Genomic DNA, 20,555 nt, shown 5'->3' with positions numbered 1-20,555 from the left:
GACGCCGCGTAGAGTTAATTCGTAAGACGGAGGTAGATTAGCGTCAATTTTTTAGACGGCTAAGCGGCGCCGGAAGTGGCTCGTATTGTATAAATTCTCACACTCTGCACGTCCCGGGACGCAGCGAGACTTCCTTTCGTCGCGCGATTTAGCGGCGCGCGGGCGCGCGCCGCTAATTAAGGATACGCGGTCCATTTCGTCTCGTTTTTGCTGGCGTCGAAGCGGGGTACCTTCCATCCTAATTATTTATCCCAATAAACAGGTGGATAATCTCGCCGCGGCTCCACGCGCGGGAACAATTCCTCCGCGAGTTTACATCGATAAACGCGACGCGCGTTACGACGTAACCCATTCGGTGCACTCTACGCCGTGGTGCTGCAAATTGGATGAAATGGTAGCCGCGCGAACGCGCCACTCGCCGTGTTACGCGATAACTCTTGACATTAACGTTGGTTTACGGCGGGCATTCGTTCGGGCAAACGCCTGAATAAATATCGGCTGCGCGCGAACGAAGTAGAGAAAATGTTGCGAGGCGGAAACATTTAGTCGCTTTTGACCAAAACGGCGAGCGCGAGAGGGATTCGTAATTACGTTAAGGGCGAGAGAAGGCGGCGGGGGATGGTCCACGGTCCTGGGTCTTTCGCTCGATCGACCATGCGTTTAGAACCGGGAATGGATTCCATCAATAACCTCTTTAAAACGGGCTAAATTCATCATCCGCCCTGTGCTCGGCGACCGCTCGCGTCGGCTTTTCTACATTTCCTTTTCGTCTCGCGAAAGGAAGCTGCGATTCCGCACGAACGGAAAGGGGCCGCGGCGGCGTAGAATCGATCGAAAATAAATCATCGGCCGCGACCGCTCGCTAAACACAGGAAAGATATTTCTTACACGCTTATCACGCTGCCCACTCGTCCCATCTTAATTCGTTATTCCTTTTCGCGTTTCAATTACCGAAGACCCCGTCGCTTCTTTTGTCCGCACGTAACGTCGTCAACCGGCTGAAACACAGATGACTCATCCTCATTTCTCATTCGCGACGGTCGCGCATTACATCTTTTTTTTTTTTTTTTCCTCCCGTCTCGTCGCGCGCAACGAGGACGAGATATCTTTTCGTGCGGTATTTACGTGCGTTCTGTGAAATATGTTTAAAATATTCAGGGCTTGTTTAGTGGAGAGTATTACCGCAACAAAAGAAATACAGAACCACCGCGGCGTTCCTCTTTGTGCGTTGTTGAAGACTCGGGGATCGGAATTAACATGGGATCCCAGAGTGCGTTTGCCGCGGGAGGAGAATCGGCCGTCTCGTTAATATGGATTTCACTAACGATCCGACTAATTTGTACGTTCCTTTTCATTCGGAAACGTATCCCTCCGTAAAATAGTAAACGGGATGAAAATGTTGAAAAGACGCCGCAAGGACAAAGGATGCAACAGGGGATCAGTGTCCGCTGTACAGGGCCGTGGATCCGCTCAGCCGTGAAGTGCCTAATGGCCGACTCAGCATACATTTGCATGTGAATGACCGGAAAGGTGCTTAGATATTACGGTATACGTCTCCTGCGTCGCTCTTCTATTAGGCAGCTACGAGATAACGTCCGACGTTAAAAATACGGGAATAATTAGGTCAGAGGGAGAGAAATCATCTTGACGAGACGACAGCACGTGCCACTGCGCCCCCGGGATATACCCGATCGGCTTTCTGATCCGACGTATACACGAAGCGCATTTATAATTAAAACGCTCATCCGCGATTTTAATAAATTGCACAAAAATAATTTACGATCTTTTCTACGTTGGTATATAAGCCAGTAACAAAATAATATAAACGATCGATTTGTTCACTTCTGAAAAGCGCGAAGAAAAAAAAAAAAAAAAAAAAAAAAGCAGAGATAAGCTAGGGCGCGATATTAAAATACCTGAATTTATATTACTAATTATATCAATAAGTTATATAATTTCTAATTCGCTATTCCGTTTTCGTTCGAATTGCAAACTGGAGAATTTGCCGTGTCTATCGATCGCTCTACCGCCAGCCAGACGACGGCACGATAGACATGACAAAGTCAAAACCTGCAATCGCGGAACTTGGACCGTCGATTAGGCGATCCGTACACGTCTGCATCGAGTCGTTTCCCCTCGTTAAGGAATGTAGGTGGATGAGAGGGCGAAGATGGCGTGCGGATTGCGGAAGCAGTCGCGAGCGTTTTCGCGCTTCGCAGCCGCAGCAGTTCGGAGTTGCCATTCGGAGCACGTAGATTGCTAACCTAACTTGTTTAGCGGTTTTAGCGGTATTTGATTAGTTGAGTGAATTTCCGAACTGTTTCAGACCGCCGCGCCCGCTCACTTGGCCGGGCTAGAAATCGGACGAGGACAAACCTTCGGCGAATTCGATAGATACACGGAGATATCGGTGACGCGTCTCTCTCTCTCTCTCTCTCTCTCTCTCTCTCTCTCTCTCTCTCTCTCTCTCTCTCTCTCTCTCTCTCTCGTAAAGTAAAATTGCCGGCGAGAGTCGGCGGATATACTTCTATGTATACCTTAGAACAGAAATTCATCGAACGAAGCTGACTTACCTTGCGAGTAGTTCATGTCCTTCTTTCATGTACCTCGATAGTCACTCCTTATCGGAGTCACGGTTAGGCAGGGACGAAAGTTCACCTAAAACAAACGATGATCGAGTTAGGATCGAAATAAATTGAGAATGGTCTGTAAATACTTAAAGGCACGAGTCAACGTGCGAGGAAAAACTGCGCGTGATAAATGCAGCTTTGAATTCACAGAGTAAAGAATAAAATTTCAAACGGTGTTATTTGCGAAGGAAATAAAAGGGCGTATGTTTAAATGTAAGAAGAGTGTTTTACGACAAAACTGGCATAAACACGGGGCACGTTTCGATCGCGGGTAATCGTACATCTATTTCGCGCGGCTCGGCATAACGTAAGAATCCTCGGCATTCGAACTATATCCAGGCGTTACTATGGTTGACGACGTTGGATCAAAGATAATATTGGTTCGCAGTCAGGGAATGGATCGGGGTGTTATATCCGTGTTCGAAGTTCGCTCTTCGCGACCGCAGCGATTTCGAGGACGATAGCCGGAACGTGAAATAAAGAGGATTTTCGGCGGCGGCGACGGCGACGGCGACGCTGACCCTCGCGAGTAAATTAGTTCCAGAAACTATTTCCAAGCCGGTTTAACGTCCGACGTATAACCGGCAATCCTTCGTACGTAAGCTCGGAAACTCCCCCTCGCTCATAATGCCGCCGAGCACATTCTGAAAACGTATAACTGAGGCAATCCTTTCTTGACGATGGCGAACGAAACGTCGCGCGGTTTAAACGAAAATATCCACATCGCAGCGGAATGCCTTCTCGTAGTTCAGAAACGCCCGAATTCAATTAGCTTAAAAAATGTTTTATATTATTTTTTTTTTAAACTAACCCGAGTGGAAATTGATTCCCACCGTTGTCTCATAATTAGCTAGCCAATTCGTGGACCATCTCGTGGCTGTCTAACAAAACTGTCCAGCACTGAGTCAGAAACTGAGTTAGAAAAGCTAGAGATCTAAACGTTTTTCGTCGCGTACTAGTCTACTGTTGTGTGCTGACTTTACGCAACGCTCGTACTTCCGAGTTCACTGGATCCGCTGACCGCCGCGGTAGTTAGAGTACGTGCGTGTGTTTACATCGGCCGGCACCTTGCGCTCGAAATTCGCAAAGGCGGAGGACGCGCGGGCGGCGGACAGCAAAAACCGGTTTGCCAGGCGATTTCGGCAGTCGACCACCGCGGTAGTGTGAGTACGTGCGTTTGTTGACATCTGGCCGGCAGTCTTCTTCGCGTTCCAAGAATCCAAGCTCGCAAGGTGGAGGACGTGCGGGCGGCGGCCGGCAAGAACCGGCTTGTCCGGCGAATTCGGCAGTCGAGCGATCGTTGCGTAAGGTCAGCTCAACAACAGTAAACAAAGTACGCGGCGAAAAAAGTTTAGACATTTATCTAGATGCACGGTACACTCCGGACAAGAACTATACTACCGATACTAGACAGATTTTGTTCTTTTTTTTTAATGACAACTTTTTTTTTTTCGAAGATATTTACTAAATAATAAATACTTTCTTATAATATATGGCTAGCACTAAGCTAGTCATTAGTTAAGAAATATATTTAATTAGCGCGATCTTACCACTAGCTGCAAAATGAGATTAGCTGGATAAATTTCCACTCGGGTGAAATTAGAAACGTCCGTCGCAAGTATACAAGATCACAGTTGTCGGTTAATTAGCGCTGGGATATATCGCTTTCCTTTTTCCCTTTCGACGATTGAAAATGGGAGGGGTGAGAGGGGTGGTTACGTAGAACCGCCAAAGTCCGTTAGCAACCGGCAATATACGAGGACTTATTACATAACTGAGCCAATTTTACCACAAACGGTTTGTCCATCTGGCGAACTAATTAGCAACTTGCGATACAGAACAGCGTGCCGGTTCTCTAATAACGGTACGTATCGGCCGCGTTTTATTCGACGTATATGTAAAGCCATAACACACTTGTAATTTCCTCCTAACACCCAGCGTTAATTGCGTTACCGATTTATATGGCCGATAATAATCCTTTTGCGTTACTCTTTACTGCCAATTTGTAGCGCTTCCGCAGCGAGAAATACGCGAGCAGATCGCACGATTGATACGACCGCTCTTACCAAATTATCCGTAATTATATTGCGCATTGAATCATAAATGCGCCTTATTAGCAAACATCCATGACGACGTGAGCAAAGTACCCGGAACACCTCTTCAGCGTTGCAGAATTAACTACAACATTTCGCCGAACTTTATAGACGTTAATAAATCATATTCGTTGCCGGCGGATAGTTGTCTAGCCTCGAGTTAAATGTGCCGAAATTTTGACAATCGGCACGCATATGTGAATGGAAAATTACGATAAAATTCAGCGTTCGATAACGGGCATCGTTCGCGCGACTGATAGCCAAGTCACTCTTAGATCGTTCTTTTCTTTCGGGAGGTGGAATGCGATAGCTCAAATATATATGTTAACGCGGAAGAAAATATCGTGGCTTTTCCCGGAAATAGAGCAGCAGATTCGGTCTAGTATACGTCTATTTATTCACTGCTACGGATTCCGCTCGTCGCAGGCAAGCGGGGGAGGGAGAAACAATTAGAGCGAAGTGGCCAAAGTTTTCTCAGCAAATATCACTTACGAAAATACAATCGAAACTCGTCGCAATCGAAGGATGCATTGTGGGACCGTGGAAAATGGTGGTCGGAAATAATCGGATAATGTTGCTTCGCGCGCGAGAAGCGCCGGCGGGATGAGATGGGGAAGCCCGGGGAAAACGGGAAAATAAGAGAAGGGAAAGACACTCACGGACACGATTCGATACGCTTAAGATAAATTGATACGAGATGGATTATGAACGAAATATATATACGGCTGTATGAAGCACGACGAATGGCTCAACCATTTGGAAGTAACAGTCGACGGAGGAAGGAAGCAGGGACTGCTGTTAGGAGATTGTTTTGCCCGGAAGACTGTACGATGCGCGGAATATCTTTTTTTTTTTTTTTAAATTAAAAAAAAAGAATATTTTAAATTATTTTTTGAATAAATTTTTTTTTTTTTTTTAATTGAATAAGGGAATAACTCGCGCCTTTCGCGAGATTTCGAACGCGAAGGATCGATCAATTTTCACGAATTTTCAAGAGGCGGCGAAGTTCCAGAGGTACTTGCGAAATGAATTCACGGGAGACGTGGGGTAGGATTCTTTATCGGGCCTGGCTATTCCCAGCAGTATATGGGCGAATAAGGTTCGACCATTTGCAGAATAAAAGGGGACCGTTGAAGGTGTAGAAGTACGCTAGGTATGTATCGCCCGTTACGACAGAGCCAAATGCACTTCGCGCGGACGCCGACTCGCGGGCCGAAGGATAAATTGAATTATCATAAAGAAATTGCGTCCGAATATTTCACCCGGCTCGCGCGCACGAACGCCGGCTAGCAGATGAGAGGGCGTCGATAGCTTTTCCAATATCGTCGCGAGCCGCACTCCGAGGGCACCGGGAATTTTAAGAATGGAGACTTTTCCTTCGACCTCCGGCACATGGACGTGCACAAACACGCGCTCTAAATCCTATACGTACGACGATATTTACACTCCCGGAGAGCCGTCCGGGAGAAGTCGCAAAGGAGAGAAAGAGAAATCGGTTTGCACTTCCAATCTTTATCACAATGTCAATTGTCTGCGCCGTTTCTCGGAACGAGAATGTACAGGTTGAAAAACTGTTCCGAACAAGTAAGGTCAATTTAGCCGTAAGTATTCTCGAACCTGTTTCCGATTTTATTTTCAGCCGCACGACGTACGCAATTTTGGAGATTTAAAGACGCGAACATATTTATTTTTTATTTTTCAATCCCGGCGAAATTTCCAGCTGTTTTCCGCCGGCGGGTCGGAACCGTGGTAATCTAAAACGTAATTAATTATACGAAATGTATATTTACTTCAAATTAGATCGCACGAGATTCAATCGTTACGGCGCGACGAATGAAGTAATCGACACGCTATTCGTACCGACTGAAACATTACTCGTGTATATTCGCATGTAACCGCATGTGGTGCGCATTTAGATATTTCGGCATATCGATGTATCGCTTAATTTTAACTGTACGAAACGGTGTATATAATGTAAGCCCAATATCCTGGGACCCGCATACAGCGGACGCCATACGTTGCATCCTGAGCACAGGCATCAAATACCCGACACCACCATTATACGCTCATTTCAGGTTAATACTCGACTGATGCTGCTACATCAATCTAACGACTGACGGTGTCGGACATTAAAGTTCGCCGCCGTGAGGGTTACATTGCCGAGCGCATTGTCGGTCTCTGCAAGATTACCCCGAGAATAAACGGGAAACGTAACTTTCGAATAAAAAATCTCGCGGTCACACCGCGAAACAAATTATTTATAAAATATGATATAGAAATCTGTATCCTGAGAAAACTTAAAATCTTTTAGATATTAAATATGCTACATATTTTTCCGCATCGCGTATTTAAAATGCAAACTAATACTCTAATTGGCTTCTACGTCAATATAATTACAATTTGTGTCAGTAATTATCGTTTTGTCTTTTTATTTCCTAGCCGTGCTCCAGAATTGATGTAAAAATAACGACGCTCCGCGATTAAAATTTAATCCGATTGTTCTTTTCGAAATTTCATTATAATGACATTAAAATGCGAGACATAAATTGAGCAATAATAAATGGAATATTTATATATAATATAGCACATTATACCGCAACTATAATAATTGTCAACAAGACGATCTACCCGTAATTTCTAATATTAGCGGTTGCGTCGTTACAGTGAAAAAATCAGGCACAAACTCGCTTGGGGGAAGAAAAGGGGAGAAAAAAAAAAAATTACAGCGAGTTCAAAGGTCGTCTCGTAAGCGAGTCATTTCGAAGCCTCTTTCCCCTGTTGTTGGCGTTTCTCTTCGTGCGCTGCCGCGAGTTCGCCACCGAGGAAATAACTGCGAGTCGTAAAGTCTCGCAAACCGCCCCTTCGAAAGTCGCCGCCGTCGAACCTTAACCGCGGCGAACGCTTCGTGTACACCCGCGCTCGTAATTCGTAATTTAATTTCAGAATTCGCCGACTCGGCCGGCGAAGTTAGTGTGCGGTTGCACGGCCCATGTGTGCACGAGCGTGAGTCACTGCCGGGTGCAAAAACCAGGCGAATCGTTAAGTAGTCCGGGCACCCACGAAATCGCGCGCGGGCAAATGTCACGCGTGTGTGTATGCAGGCGTCGGGCGTGTACATCGGGACGCGTCACGAACCCCTCCGGGGGAAGCGCCAAGGGGATGCGAGTTGCATCCAATTCATCATCGCTCACCCTTTGTGCCGCTCGCGCCGGCGACGCGGTTGTCCCGTCGGATTGCGCGAACGAGAGAAAGTAAATTTGCCACGGTATATACGATTTGTATCGCCGTCGTTCGCAATTCACGCAGCGGACGGGTGATTTCTTAAGGTACCCCCGTCCGCGATTTGACGCACGGAGATTTCGCATTGCCGTAACGACGACGTTCCGCGAACTTATCTGTCTAAGTCGAGCTAGCGATCGTAAAAATTAATACTAGAGCCAGTAGGTAGTGCTTGAAAGATATAAATTTGCGAGCCATGCGATTAACGCGGCGATAGTTTTTTTTTTTTTCGTTTAAAAATACGACTTAAATTTTAATTCGACGAATCTATTTATCTCGAAAGTTACAATAATGCTAATAATTACAATCCTTGAACTAGATTCACTCGTAATTCGTAACAATTCCGTGGCACGATACCGAACCACGGTTATCGGGCTTTGCCGTTTTATCAAAACGTGCCATATTGCTTTTTTTATTATTAAAGTCGGGTCTGCCGCGTTAACTAGTTGATCCAGATTTCGTAAAGTTATTAGGGGCTTCCTCTGGATGCAGCTTTATTATCTCATTCGGTTTGGGGCGCGCGCGAGTATACCGAAAGGCATACCTGATTAAGAATGCACCCTTCCAGTGGTGTCCATGACCCGCGGTTAGGGCTGGTGACATTAATAGCAAGCGCCGCCGACGATCCAACCCCCCCAGGCTTACCGACGTCTTATATTTAATTCAACGCCGCCCGCTAATTCACTCCAACGCATATTCAATTATTTTAGGATACGCGAAATGTCTTTATTGTTGGAGTTTTCGCTTTATCACGGTGAGAGCGGCGGCGAGTGAGAGCTCATTTGTCACGACGTAATGGCTAACGATGTGTCAACAAGCTGATTAAATTAAATGCCGGTGTGCTTGGAGTATTAACAGCCTCAGCCCTTCGGGGAGAGGATTCTCTTAATTTTAAGTATCGACGATTAAAACTCAGGAACCGTTTTCAACGCGCTTGCCCGCCGCGGAAAAAGCGATCCTTATTAACTCGTTTGTTTAATAAATTTTAAATTTATCTTACGCAACGTGGCAGCTTTATCGTGCACGCTTATCGCTCGCCATATCTTATCGCTTATCTCTGGTGTCATTAACGTTATATCGCTCCGTTGCTTGTTTAGATCTCGAAATAAGTGGCGACATATATCGCGGCGGAGTATATTGCCGCGGCTGAGCAATGGAGTGCCGTGCCGTGTCATTGGCCGCGGGAATGATCGCTGATATTTTTCTCGACGAGATTATCCCTTTCAAGGGGGCGGCTCGTTTTTTACGCGTCGCAAACTCGCAGATCTTGCCCCCCGAAAATAAGCACGTATCGCACGTGGAAGAAGAATGAGAGCGGGAAAGAGAAGTCGGCGGGAAAGAGCCCAAAAAGAGGATTACGCTTACCATTTCGGTCGTTTCGCAAGGCAGTACCTCCTCCCCTCCCCTCCCCCTCCCCGTCTTTTCTTTACTTGCCTTCCCGACACAAATGCTTTCCCTTTGTATTCGCCCTCCGACTCGATATCGTTTCGCTGGCGCCTTCCACTTCGCAGCGATTTCCAGACGGCACGAGGAAGCGTCTGGCGGAATACTAATTCAGGATCGCAAATTTACAGCTTCTTAATTTCGTAGGCAGCTTTATAAAACGGACCGTGCTCGCGCGATGGTCCGGCATGCCGAACTGAAACGTAAACGGCTCCGGCGTCTGCTTTTTCGCTTCTTTCCACGGTGCTATCACGTTCAATCTCTCGCGCTTTCGTCTCTCCGTCCCCTCTTTTTATCTTAACCCCTTTCTTTACTTCTTCCTCTATTTTTTTTTTTTTCTTTTCCTTCCTTTTTACAGAATACTAATCGCACGACTCTGGAATAATCAAAGTCGTGCCAGGGAAAGCGTGACCGGAGAAGCCGAAGCATCGAGCTTTTCTGGTCGCGACGTTCCCCTCTTTACTTAGAATTTTACATCCGCGATTCTTGTCGCTGCAACTAAAATCTCTTTCGGAAACATTAATGCTACCGTAATATAATTTGCATATAATATGGTAACTGTTATCCTCAACTGAATTAATCATCGACCGCGAAGAAACGGGAGAGTCGTATTCCCAAAAATACGGGGCAGGCGTTGCGTGCGAGCTTGCGTTATGTGCATTATAAATTCGCGAGAGTATTACATCCATTCATACATCACCGTCAAAGAGTTACGCGCTTCCGAATGCCGCAATAGTTGGGGCGAATAAACGCATTAACATTTTCAAAGTGGAGATATCGCGGAGAGGGGGGGGAGAGGGCCTTCGTTTTTCCGTTCGCTCGCTTTTCCGCGGGGCGCCATGGCGCTTGAGAAACGAACAAAATTCTCCGTCTCTAGCGTTACCAAGGAGAAACGATTCCGCCGCTCTCGCTCAATTATTTCAGGGCACTCGCGGGTACATGCGTACGTTACGGAGTGATGGATGACGCGCTCAGAAACCCACCCCGCCCGTCGTCTCGCACCCCCTCAGGCCAGCTCGCTCACACCCTCCCGTCCGCCGGTACCCTCGCGTGACTCTCCCGCCACGAGGGATGCCGCTTGAATAATTACCCCCACGGCGCACTAAACCCGCGTCTGACTACGTGAAATCCGAGCACTGAATTCGCCAGACCACCGTCTGCCGTACTTTAAGGCCGTGCCTCGCCCGGTACTTTAAGGGCGAGTCTCTAATTAATACGCGCCGGCCGTGCCGGCTGCTGACCAGTTTCCCAAATTTCGCCGCGTTTCGCCAAAATGTAAATCGTTTCTTTGGCCGACCGAGGGCTTCGTTAATCAAAGGCAAATGCCTGATCTGATCCGCCAAGAGCTACCATTTCTGAAACGTCATGGCGCTTAAATGAAGGACGAAAGGGAAATGCGGGCTTGGATCTGACGAGAAGAACATAATTTATATTGATAATGCCGTAATATATCCTTGAAAAATTTATAATAATACGGTGCTATTGCATAACACGGGTATCAAGGGCGTAATTTTTTTTTATTACTAACATTAGACGCGTTAAAATATAACAATTATAATTAAACAATTATCGATTATTTTAATTACCACCGGCGGTTTCGTTTTATCTCAATTTTCTATCCAAAACTGGTATTTTAAATCTCCTTGCGACAGAATAAAAAAGAAACAAAAAAAAAATCACGTTCAACGTTAACCTGTTTCTACATATACATGACGATCAAAGCAGTCAGTGTCGCGGTGTCCCCGCCGCGTCGGGGGTGCTCGTAACTGGAAATTCGATTTTGTGCGGGGAGTCTTTTTTTCAATCAGGGTTATCAGCCAATTCGGCAATTTCATCATCAAAGGGTGAACGAGGAGGGGAGCGTGGGAGCGGCCGGGGGGGTTTCGAGAGACAGGTATAGAGAAGGAGATAGAGTCGCGCAGGATAAAACACACGCGGTTTGACGTCAAGCGATTCAGCTCTTGCCTCTTCTTTCGTCGGGGTTGAAAAAGGACTGGCGACGGTTTAGCGGAGGGTTGCAACCTTCTAGACTCGAAGTCTCGGCACGTCGCCGATGAATGGTCTGACGAGACTCTGCGAGACTTTGCGAGACAATCACTGGGGAAATCTGGGGCCCTGCTGATCTACCCTTCGTCCTCGACTTTCTCTCCGCCGCTCCTTCGCCCGCTTAGTCTATCTCTCTCTTTCTCTCTCTTACTTTCTCTCTCTCTTTCTCTCTCTCTCTTTCTTGTTTCATCCCTCGTGCGACGCGCCCCGCGACTCCGTCTTGCACCCTTTCATTTCCCGGGACACCGTTGTCTCTGTCGCCCCCGTCTCGGTCTCACGTGTATGGCACCGGTGACATTTAATCGTACGAACGAGTCGCGATTAAATTTCTCGCTTGCGCTGGAAGATCTCCCGAGTTACTGGCCCCAAGGTGCGGCGCAACCTTTCCAAAGAAAATTGCCGCGAGTGTATACTTTGACGAACGACTTTGGGAACTATTAAGCTAAAAATATTGGCGGAATCTAGCGTGACGTTCTGTTACAGACCGCACGTCTCTATTCTGGTAATTCGAATAAAATTTTGCTTTCTCGAATCGCCGCGCTTTACTTATCTACTTTATTCCGAATTCCGTCTCATGTTGACTATCAATAAAAATTAATGCGATTCACGTATGCATTTACATATTTATATAAGCGAACGTTTAGCAGAGACAACGCCCTTTACGTGGCGCAATCCATCGTTCTAACAACGTATTTCTTTTCGTTTCGAGGGTAAGCCGGGACCGCTACTCTACTCTCTAATTCTCATTGATTCTCCGGCCAGCCAGTCGCTGAGGCGGAAAATTAAAACTCTGGTTTTCTTGATCACGCCAACGTCGAAATGAACAGAACACACGACGGGACTCGTAAATAGATACCTTTTCTTTTTTTGTTGGCAGAACGTCCCGTATCTACTTTCTCTCTACTCTCGTAGAATACTTCGATTGGGATTCGAGACATTTCTGAACATTCCGAGTCGCTGAATTTGCTTCTAAATAAAACCGAATGCTAGAGAGCGCCGACTAAACTTCAATTAGGGTTCAGGACGGCACAACAGCCTTTTTTTTTTAAAAAAAAAAAACGTTTGTTACAAGTAACATCACTTTTAATAAAATGGTGAAATCATTGACACAAAAAAATGTCAAAATTTATCCAGAAATTTAATTAGTACACGTACAAAGTTAATTTCGCTAAAATTATTTATCGAGAACTGAGAATAAAATTCAGGAATATTTCAAGTCAGGTAAAATATTTAACGCGTCTTTTGATATAAAATGTTTCATTCAATCAATCGATTTATCGCGCACACCCACATTCGATACTATATTCATCAAATATTTTCACTCCGTATAAAACTGCGTACATCTGTTATATTTTTATGCGCGGCATTCAATCTATTCGTCGATACAATTGATTTCACCGTTCATTTCCCCCGCTTACAAAAAAAAAAGACGCTCGAAAACGTTCCGCCGCGGAGCAGTCTTCCGTATTCCGGTAACGTCGATAATGAGTGCAATTAGCGCGCCTAGGCGATGAGGCAACCGCGTGAACAACCGACTCGATTATCGAGTACGCTCGTTCAACTTGTTTCACGCTTTGCGAGTCGAGGCTACCGGGAAATGAGCCATTCATGCTGCGCGGTTGTAAGAAGAGAAAGGTAGAAAACAGTCCCGCTTAACGTCTTTATATTCATAAAGGGGCGCTCACAATGGAAAAAGAGCCATTGCGATATTTATTCGTTAATTTATGCAAGCAGTGATAATTTGAAGGAGGAACAACGTTCCTGTCCTTACCTCGCCACCTATTTTTCGTTATCTCTCCGTCTCGACAAGTACCGTAACCCGACACTGTGGTTTGACCGCCTGAGTGAGAATCTACAGGCCTCCTGCGAAGGAAGGTATCCTCTTCCACGGACCACGTCGTTACGCAGGCATCAAGTATCCCTTCGAGTTTTCGAGGAAAATACCTCGACTGCCTGTTTCGCGCACACCGACTGAACGCTGGCTGGGACACCAAGGGCGGAAAATTGGATCGGAACAAACATAAGAAAAGCATATAATTGTGTGCCGAGGAGCACGGACTCTTTAGGAAACTCGGCCAAGAATAAACACCGATTTGAGAGATCGATACGTGTTTCGTTCTCATATCTTTCTTTAACTTAAGTTTAAAAGAAGGTTAGATTTTATAAAAATTTAAATTAATACTTGTCGAATTCTCGATTTTTTTTTTCTTTTTTCTTTTTTTTTTTCCTTACTCAGCAATTTACATAGAAATGTCCGTGATAGTTCCTTCGATAATCATAGATATAGACCACGTTTTCGGATGCCAACCACTTGCCGGACGATCGATGCTTGTTTCGACGAAACGATGCAAGCCATTACTGTTAAGCTCCTCCCAGGTGAAATGCACTTTAACGTCGCGACGCGGCGACCCTTTTTGCAGCACTACAGATAGGACAAAAGGGAGAGAAACGAACGGTGTAGAAAATAAAAGAGGGGACCGGAGAGAGTGCAGGTAAAGTGAGGCAAAGTGTATGTATTTTCGCATACTTTATACATGCATCGTGACAACAAAGGAAATTAAGGACTTGCAGCAATAAATCAATTTGCGGGATATGAATGCGGAAGCGAAAAAATTTTTCCGCGTCGCGATGAAAATTTATCGCGATAATTTTATTTGCCTTCGGAAAGGTACACAAAATTACGCGACGTAAGAACATGACAATAAAGGCAGTTAAAACCGTTAACATTGCAGAACTCCGGTTTATTTTTCATTTTTTTTTTTTTTTTTTTTTAAGAATGTCGAATGCACTACTGGTTGCCTGCACATTTTCCCCCAAAATCCTTCTTCTTTGTGCTCTATAACACACTTCCGCGCCTCTCTATCTCCCTCGGGCGTTTTGCAGAAAAGAAATGTGAGAGCGTTTGTAACATGGCGATCGAGGTAACTCTACAATTTTTATACATAAAATCGTAAACCTTCCTTGTTTGCGGATATCCTGAATATTTATTCCTCTTTGTTCTACGCTTTTGTTTCCGTTTCCACTATGAACTTCCTTTGGCAAGTCTCTCCGCGCGATGTGGATTTGACTTTTCAAGAATGTCGATAGGGAACTAAAATCAACTGGCAAAGGAATCGACATCTAAGATATTGCACTGTTCTTTGAGTTTACTAGTGATTTATTGCGAGAGATTTCCTCGGCGCCGTGATCTTATTTTAACGAAAACTGGAATAGACTAATCGCGGGATGTAAAATCAGCGTGCGGCCGCAATAACGAACTTGATTTACATATCGCGAATTAAAAATCTCTGCGGCTGTGTCGCGTACAGATGTGTGTTATAAAACAATGATATTTCTGATGAATAACTCGGAAAAGTGATGGGCACAAATATGTATAGATGAAAACTGGAGAACGAATAAAATGTTTTACCGGAGATTATAATCGGCGTACCGTTTCTCCCGATACGTCCGTTTGGTACATCTTATTCGGATTGCAAAGAACATTCGGCCTAGAATAACAAATCGGTCAGAGCAGAGGAATATATCTGTAGATACGTATTTGAGAAGCTGCTATGGCTCCCGATCCTATGCAAATCCAGAAAATACCAAGCTCGTAATATTCGTCGAAACGTCCATTCGCGCAAAGGGTTCTATTTAAAATCGATTCGACCCGCTTTTCGACTTCATTTCTACGCGCTTTAAGGAAACTATAGACCGCAAAGTAGATTGCGGAACGATTGGCGTCGTAAAACCGTAATTCTAGCCGTCGTAAAATTTAATTAATTCGTCGTAATTGATAATTAAAATTAAATTCCAATTTTTAAGAAATGGTGTTTACATCGATAACATTTATGTACGTTTAGCATATAAAAAATATATAAGTTCTTTTTCTAATAATAAAACTAAATTAAATTATTCTATATATGAGAGTCAACGTCGATTGTCAAGTCGTAGATTAGATTTTTACTAATAAAATATAATTTTTTTGTTTCAGGTGAAATATCAGAGGAAGATTTTCGTCAAAGGAGCACCAGACTGACGTCCCCGTTGGAGTACTGAGAGGAGGAGGAGGCCCGGGACGGGCATCCTGCATCAGCGGAGCAACTTTTAGGTGAGCATAAATTTTTTTAAAATAAAATCTTTATTGAAAAAAAAACTTTTTTTTTTTTTTTAATTTTTTTAACTATTATACTGGCATGTCTACATTAATGTTTTCCATTTTATGTTACAGTTACCGGCAGAACCATAGAACTCCGCTGAGGTTCATGCAAATTAGTAAGTCGAATAATTTTTATTTTTCGTAGATTGTAATTAGGGACTTTTATATAAAATAGCACGCGTATAATTTCTTCTAGTACTAATAAATTTCCTCCGACTACGTTATAGTTACAGTAGAATCGTTACTACAGGCAAATTCAATCGGCATATTTCGCTCGACTAGCGTCAGGACAATCGCGTATTAGTTCGCGATTCATTAGGAAGTGCATGAATGCGGATAACGTCAAAGACATCTTGTCACGCCAGCCATGAATTTTGAAACTGTACGCCGCAAGCCGTCTGCAGCACTGAATTCGTCAACGGGAACTCGACAGAAATTCGTGTTTGGCGTAGACGGGCGCGCACGAAACGGCCAAATTTGCATTCTTGACCGCACAGAGAACAGCCCGTCGCGCGGCCGGCAAAGCGGCGGAGCAAGGAGGTGAAACTAAACTGGCACAAACGAGCTAATTTGCTCTCATTAGTGTGACTGCGTACATTGTCCTCGTTATGAACGGTGGTGTGTTAATTACACTTACACGTTGTCCGAACAGCCAGATAATGCATCCGGTCACCCAAGGTACCGCGCGTACCAGCATATGTATCTGCAGGGTAGAGAGAAACGGCGCGGGCGATCTTTCATGTCACGCGGACCCTTTCCGTCATTTCCGAGTCAGAAATAACGCCAACTTTCGGGGCAAACGTTTTCGTAAACCAATAGCACATTTGTATGCTCAAGCAGGAAATAAAGTTTATTTCTGAATACAACGCGCTACGTGCGTTGTTTCCAGTAACAGGGAGTGGCAAAAATTGCAGGATTTTCTGTCGAATAATAGCGTTTTAAATATATTAGAGTTACGCAATGCACTACGATCTTGCTCGATAAAACGTGCCAATTAACCTCCGGTAAACCAACGGGATCGAGAAATCGACGACCAGCGCGGTGCGAACGAATGGTCAATGACCCGTGACTGCTGTCTCCCGTTTGCACGTGTCTACTCCCGCGAGAGATTTTTCCTCGCCTCCATTTGACGGAAAGGCACGTCGTGGTAGCGCGCGTGATAGTCGCGGCATTGCGTCGCATCTCGTCTCAACTTATCCCCCGTGCCACCGGCCGGGTTCCACGTAGTTGCCGCGTAGGCGAGGGAACGACAGGGGATTTTAGTTGTATTTTATTCAGCTACTTTATTCCAAGACTTGTCGCAGTTTTACATTTCCATCGCTGGTGCAGGCAGCATGTGGTGCACCGTCGGCTATTTCTACATGCACGCGATACACGCAACGCTCTTCGCGACGATGGCAGCAACAGCAGCAGCCAGCAGCATCAACTCCTCTTCTGTTTCCCTTTCCATCCGGGGTTCCGCGGGCCACTTACACCCTCGGTCGCGACGGTGCACAACCGTCCTCGGCACTCCATCTTCCGCTCCTTCTTTCACTTTCCGCGCCACCATCCCCGGCGCTTCTTCTTCTTCTTCTTCTTCTTCTTCGCCTCTTCTCCCTTGTCTTCTCTTTCTTTCGTCGCCCATGACTCCAAGAATTTTACCGGCACCCTCTCTCCCTCGGCGTCCACCCTGCAGACTTCATTTCGTCTTATATCCTTCACCTACTCCACACCCCCTGCCGCTGTGCGCCTCGCAGCTTCTCTCCCCCGTCACGGTTCTCGCGACACGCCTTCCTCGGTATCTTCATTACGCAGCTTTGTCACTACTCAGCGAGCTCACTTAATTCGCATAATTCGCGCAATTTCTGTCTTTCTGACACGCCCTCCCCCCCTCGTTTTTTCGTTGTCGCGCCTCCGCGAGCGAGGGTTCTTTCGAAAGCACAGCAGGGCGTCCGGCGCTACGTCTACAGAACGAGATTTCGGAAGATAATATTTTCCCGAGGACAGTGAATGAGGAATTTAACGAGGTTTTTTTTCTTTCCCCTCCGTTTCCAACACATTCTGCTGCAGCAATATCGCACGAAAATCTTAAGCCCGAATTGAAAATTGTCTTCGACGGTAAATACGACGTTTCTCGTTTCTTGAACATAGAAAAAAAAAAAAAAAAAAAAAGAACGCGACGACTGAAATAAAGCAATTAAATTCAAACATCTTTTATTATTACAGAAATATATTTTGAATGTATTAAGCCGGATAAAGGAAGGAAAGAATAGTTGCAATTTTTCTTTTCCAAATGAATGTAGGCAGGAAAATATTTCCTCCGAAAGACGCCGCGTCCTTAGTGCTTCGCCTGCTACGGCATTCTTAGTCATTAATGACGGAAGACGTGCATCTCGAGCACCAAGAGGATTTCTTCCTAGGAACGAGAGATTTTCCTGCTTCTCCCCTCGACTCTTCTCTCCTATCTTTCTCTCTCTCTCTTTCTCTTGCTCTCGCTCTCGTTACCTCCGGTTTGCGTACGCCTATTTCTCTAGTTCTCTCCTTCGCGTCTCTTCTGCTTGCTCTCTTGGATGGAGACGTTGCGGTCGCTAAATGGATTCGTGCGCATTACCGCGTCAGTCTGAATGTGGCTCAACCCGTGGAGTAGCATACCCTTTTTACCCTCCCATTAGACCTGCCGCGTCTTCGTCGATACACGCGAGCATGTGCCGCGCGCTATAGGTGCACCGAGTCGTATTAACGAGTTATATTTAACCAACGAATCGATCCCCCGCACTCGAAAGTTTATTTCGCAGTATGTGACGAGCGGGCGAAGTTCCGCCGCCAGTTATACCCGCCTGTCCCAGTTTAATTTGCGCTCTCGCTATAATTTGTTATATTCGCCGGCTCACGCGTTTTTCCTCTGACAGCCATAAAATTACAGACAATTTTCAACGCCGAACAATCTCAACCATCTGCGCCGCAAAGTTTCGCGATCACGTCACGGCGGTAGCGAAACTCCCGGGCGTATTTATCGCGCCGAACGTTACTCGCTTTGTATGCGATACCCGAAAATATCGTCGAAAATGGCAAGCGACGTGCATCACCGCGATTGGCTCAATTCGCGGTATTGCCTATGCATCGTTGCTCTTTCATAAACTCGCTGGCAAGTAAATCGATAAATATGTAGATACTGGAACTTTTTTCACAATTTGTCATCCCTACAAAAGATGATACGATTGGCTTAAAAAAAAATTTTTTTTTCTCCCACTCCCGTTACGATTTTGTGACGCGTGTGTATATTCAATAATTGAATTATTCCTGACGTATTAAAATATTCTACATATTGAGTTTTCCGTTTGCAATTTCGGGTTTCGGATCCGTTAATACGGAAATGCGCGTGTATATTTTCCAAAATATTCTACAATAGGAATGAATTTTTCAATTATCAAGAGATATCGTAGATTACAAAATTGTGTTGATTGATGTCATATCATGTATTTCGGATGTAACTGAAATATATTTAGAAATAACCGTAATCTATTTTTGCTACAAACAACATCAAAATAAAATCATTCTCCTGTTAGTTTTTTTCGGCAACCAATCTCATGGAAAGCCGGAGCAAACAATAACCATATCGAGCTTAACTAAATTCAACACTTGCACTGGCGCATGTATTTGTTCACAGAATGCAATGACCACGTATGTACCACAAAATTAACGTTGAATTGCGATTCCTTTAAAATCTCCTTTTCCGTCTATACTAAAAATACCAAACTCAGCAAAATTACATTTTTGCTAAAAATAAAAGAACCATTAATCTTTTTGGCATATTCTTTTTCATTTTATTTATTTATTGATTTAGTTATTTATTTATTTATTTATTTTTTGTTGTGTTTAAAGACAATGTCAATCAATGAAATTGGATTACTTCTCGAGTCAAGTTACATCGCGACATTTCACGTTGATTATAGTATACCGATTTACGAGATATATTCTAATTCAAATAAAAAAAAATTAACAACACCGCCATTTGAAATATAAATATAATATTGCGGAGAGCGAGATTGACGAAGGGAGCGATTGTTATCAATCATAATACGGTTTCACTTTTAAACGGCCAAAGAACGCTTCGAAGAAGACGTGGTTCGAGTTTATCTTTCACTTTCTATCCATATGGGCGCCCTGTAAGTACGAGCTCGCGCGGGTACCACTCTCTTTTCGGATTCTCCATGCGGTATAATGGAGTGATACGAAACAAAACAGAGAAAACAAAGGAAACCGCAGGCACGAGAGTGGGTTTCTGGCTCGGACGAGCCACGTGCTGGTGTTACCGCAAAGCATACGCAACCACGGGCGGTACACGCGATACAAGTGTAGACCAAGAAGATATAATGGACAGCTGGCAATTCCCTTCCTCTCTTTATCTTTCTTGCGAATGAAAGCTATCTGCTAAAAAGCGCCGTTGCCCGCGCTTGTTACTATAACTAATTAAAAAGAAACGATGCAATTACACATATCGTTCTTAGACACTAATCCTACGTTTTTAAATATCTCCATTTGACTTCCATATTCTTGGCTTAAATAAAAAAAAGAATCTTCTAATTTTTTTTGTTTTTTTTTTGGTTTTTTTTTTTTTTTTAAATATATTCCGCGATAAAATCACACGAATAAAAGTAGCGTAAGTCGGATTATTATTCACCGAAGGAGTTACTGCAAATGTGCATTTTTATTATACACGGACACGCCGAGTAATACTCAAATGGAGTAACGAAGAACTTACTGTTTAGCAATTATTAACGTTCGCGGCTCTCTGCCAATATTGACACGTCCGCGCGCGCTTTATCGCGCGTACATCGCCTTGCTGGCCAAAACGGCGCGCGTTGCAGGCGAACCGAATAGTGATAGGCCGATCGTGCTGCGATGTTAATTCCTGAATTATTCCCGCCAAATCGAATCCCCATTTAT

General features: G+C 44.7%; 1 protein-coding gene and 1 long non-coding RNA gene across 10 annotated transcripts in view; one reads left to right on the top strand and one right to left on the bottom strand.

The window, feature by feature from the left end:
• Ten-m (teneurin transmembrane protein Ten-m) overlaps nt 1-20,555 on the bottom strand; it is a 481,599-nt gene that overhangs the window by 356,652 nt on the left and 104,392 nt on the right. For all 9 annotated transcript variants that reach the window (XM_070668386.1, XM_070668390.1, XM_070668389.1 and 6 more), the window contains exon 2: nt 2,574-2,658. In XM_070668386.1, coding sequence (XP_070524487.1) covers nt 2,574-2,589 — 16 coding nt within the window. In that variant the 5' untranslated portion in view covers nt 2,590-2,658. The remainder of the gene's footprint in view (nt 1-2,573; nt 2,659-20,555) is intronic.
• Nucleotides 1-20,555, top strand: part of LOC139109381 (uncharacterized) — a 148,820-nt gene that overhangs the window by 105,393 nt on the left and 22,872 nt on the right. Inside the window, exons 9-10 of the long non-coding RNA XR_011546826.1 lie at nt 15,465-15,581; nt 15,702-15,745. This is a non-coding gene — a long non-coding RNA (uncharacterized lncRNA). The remainder of the gene's footprint in view (nt 1-15,464; nt 15,582-15,701; nt 15,746-20,555) is intronic.

This window comes from Cardiocondyla obscurior, linkage group LG17 (genome assembly GCF_019399895.1).
Source record: "Cardiocondyla obscurior isolate alpha-2009 linkage group LG17, Cobs3.1, whole genome shotgun sequence".
Taxonomy (NCBI): Eukaryota; Metazoa; Arthropoda; class Insecta; order Hymenoptera; family Formicidae; genus Cardiocondyla; species Cardiocondyla obscurior.
This window is presented reverse-complemented; position numbering and strand designations above follow the sequence as displayed.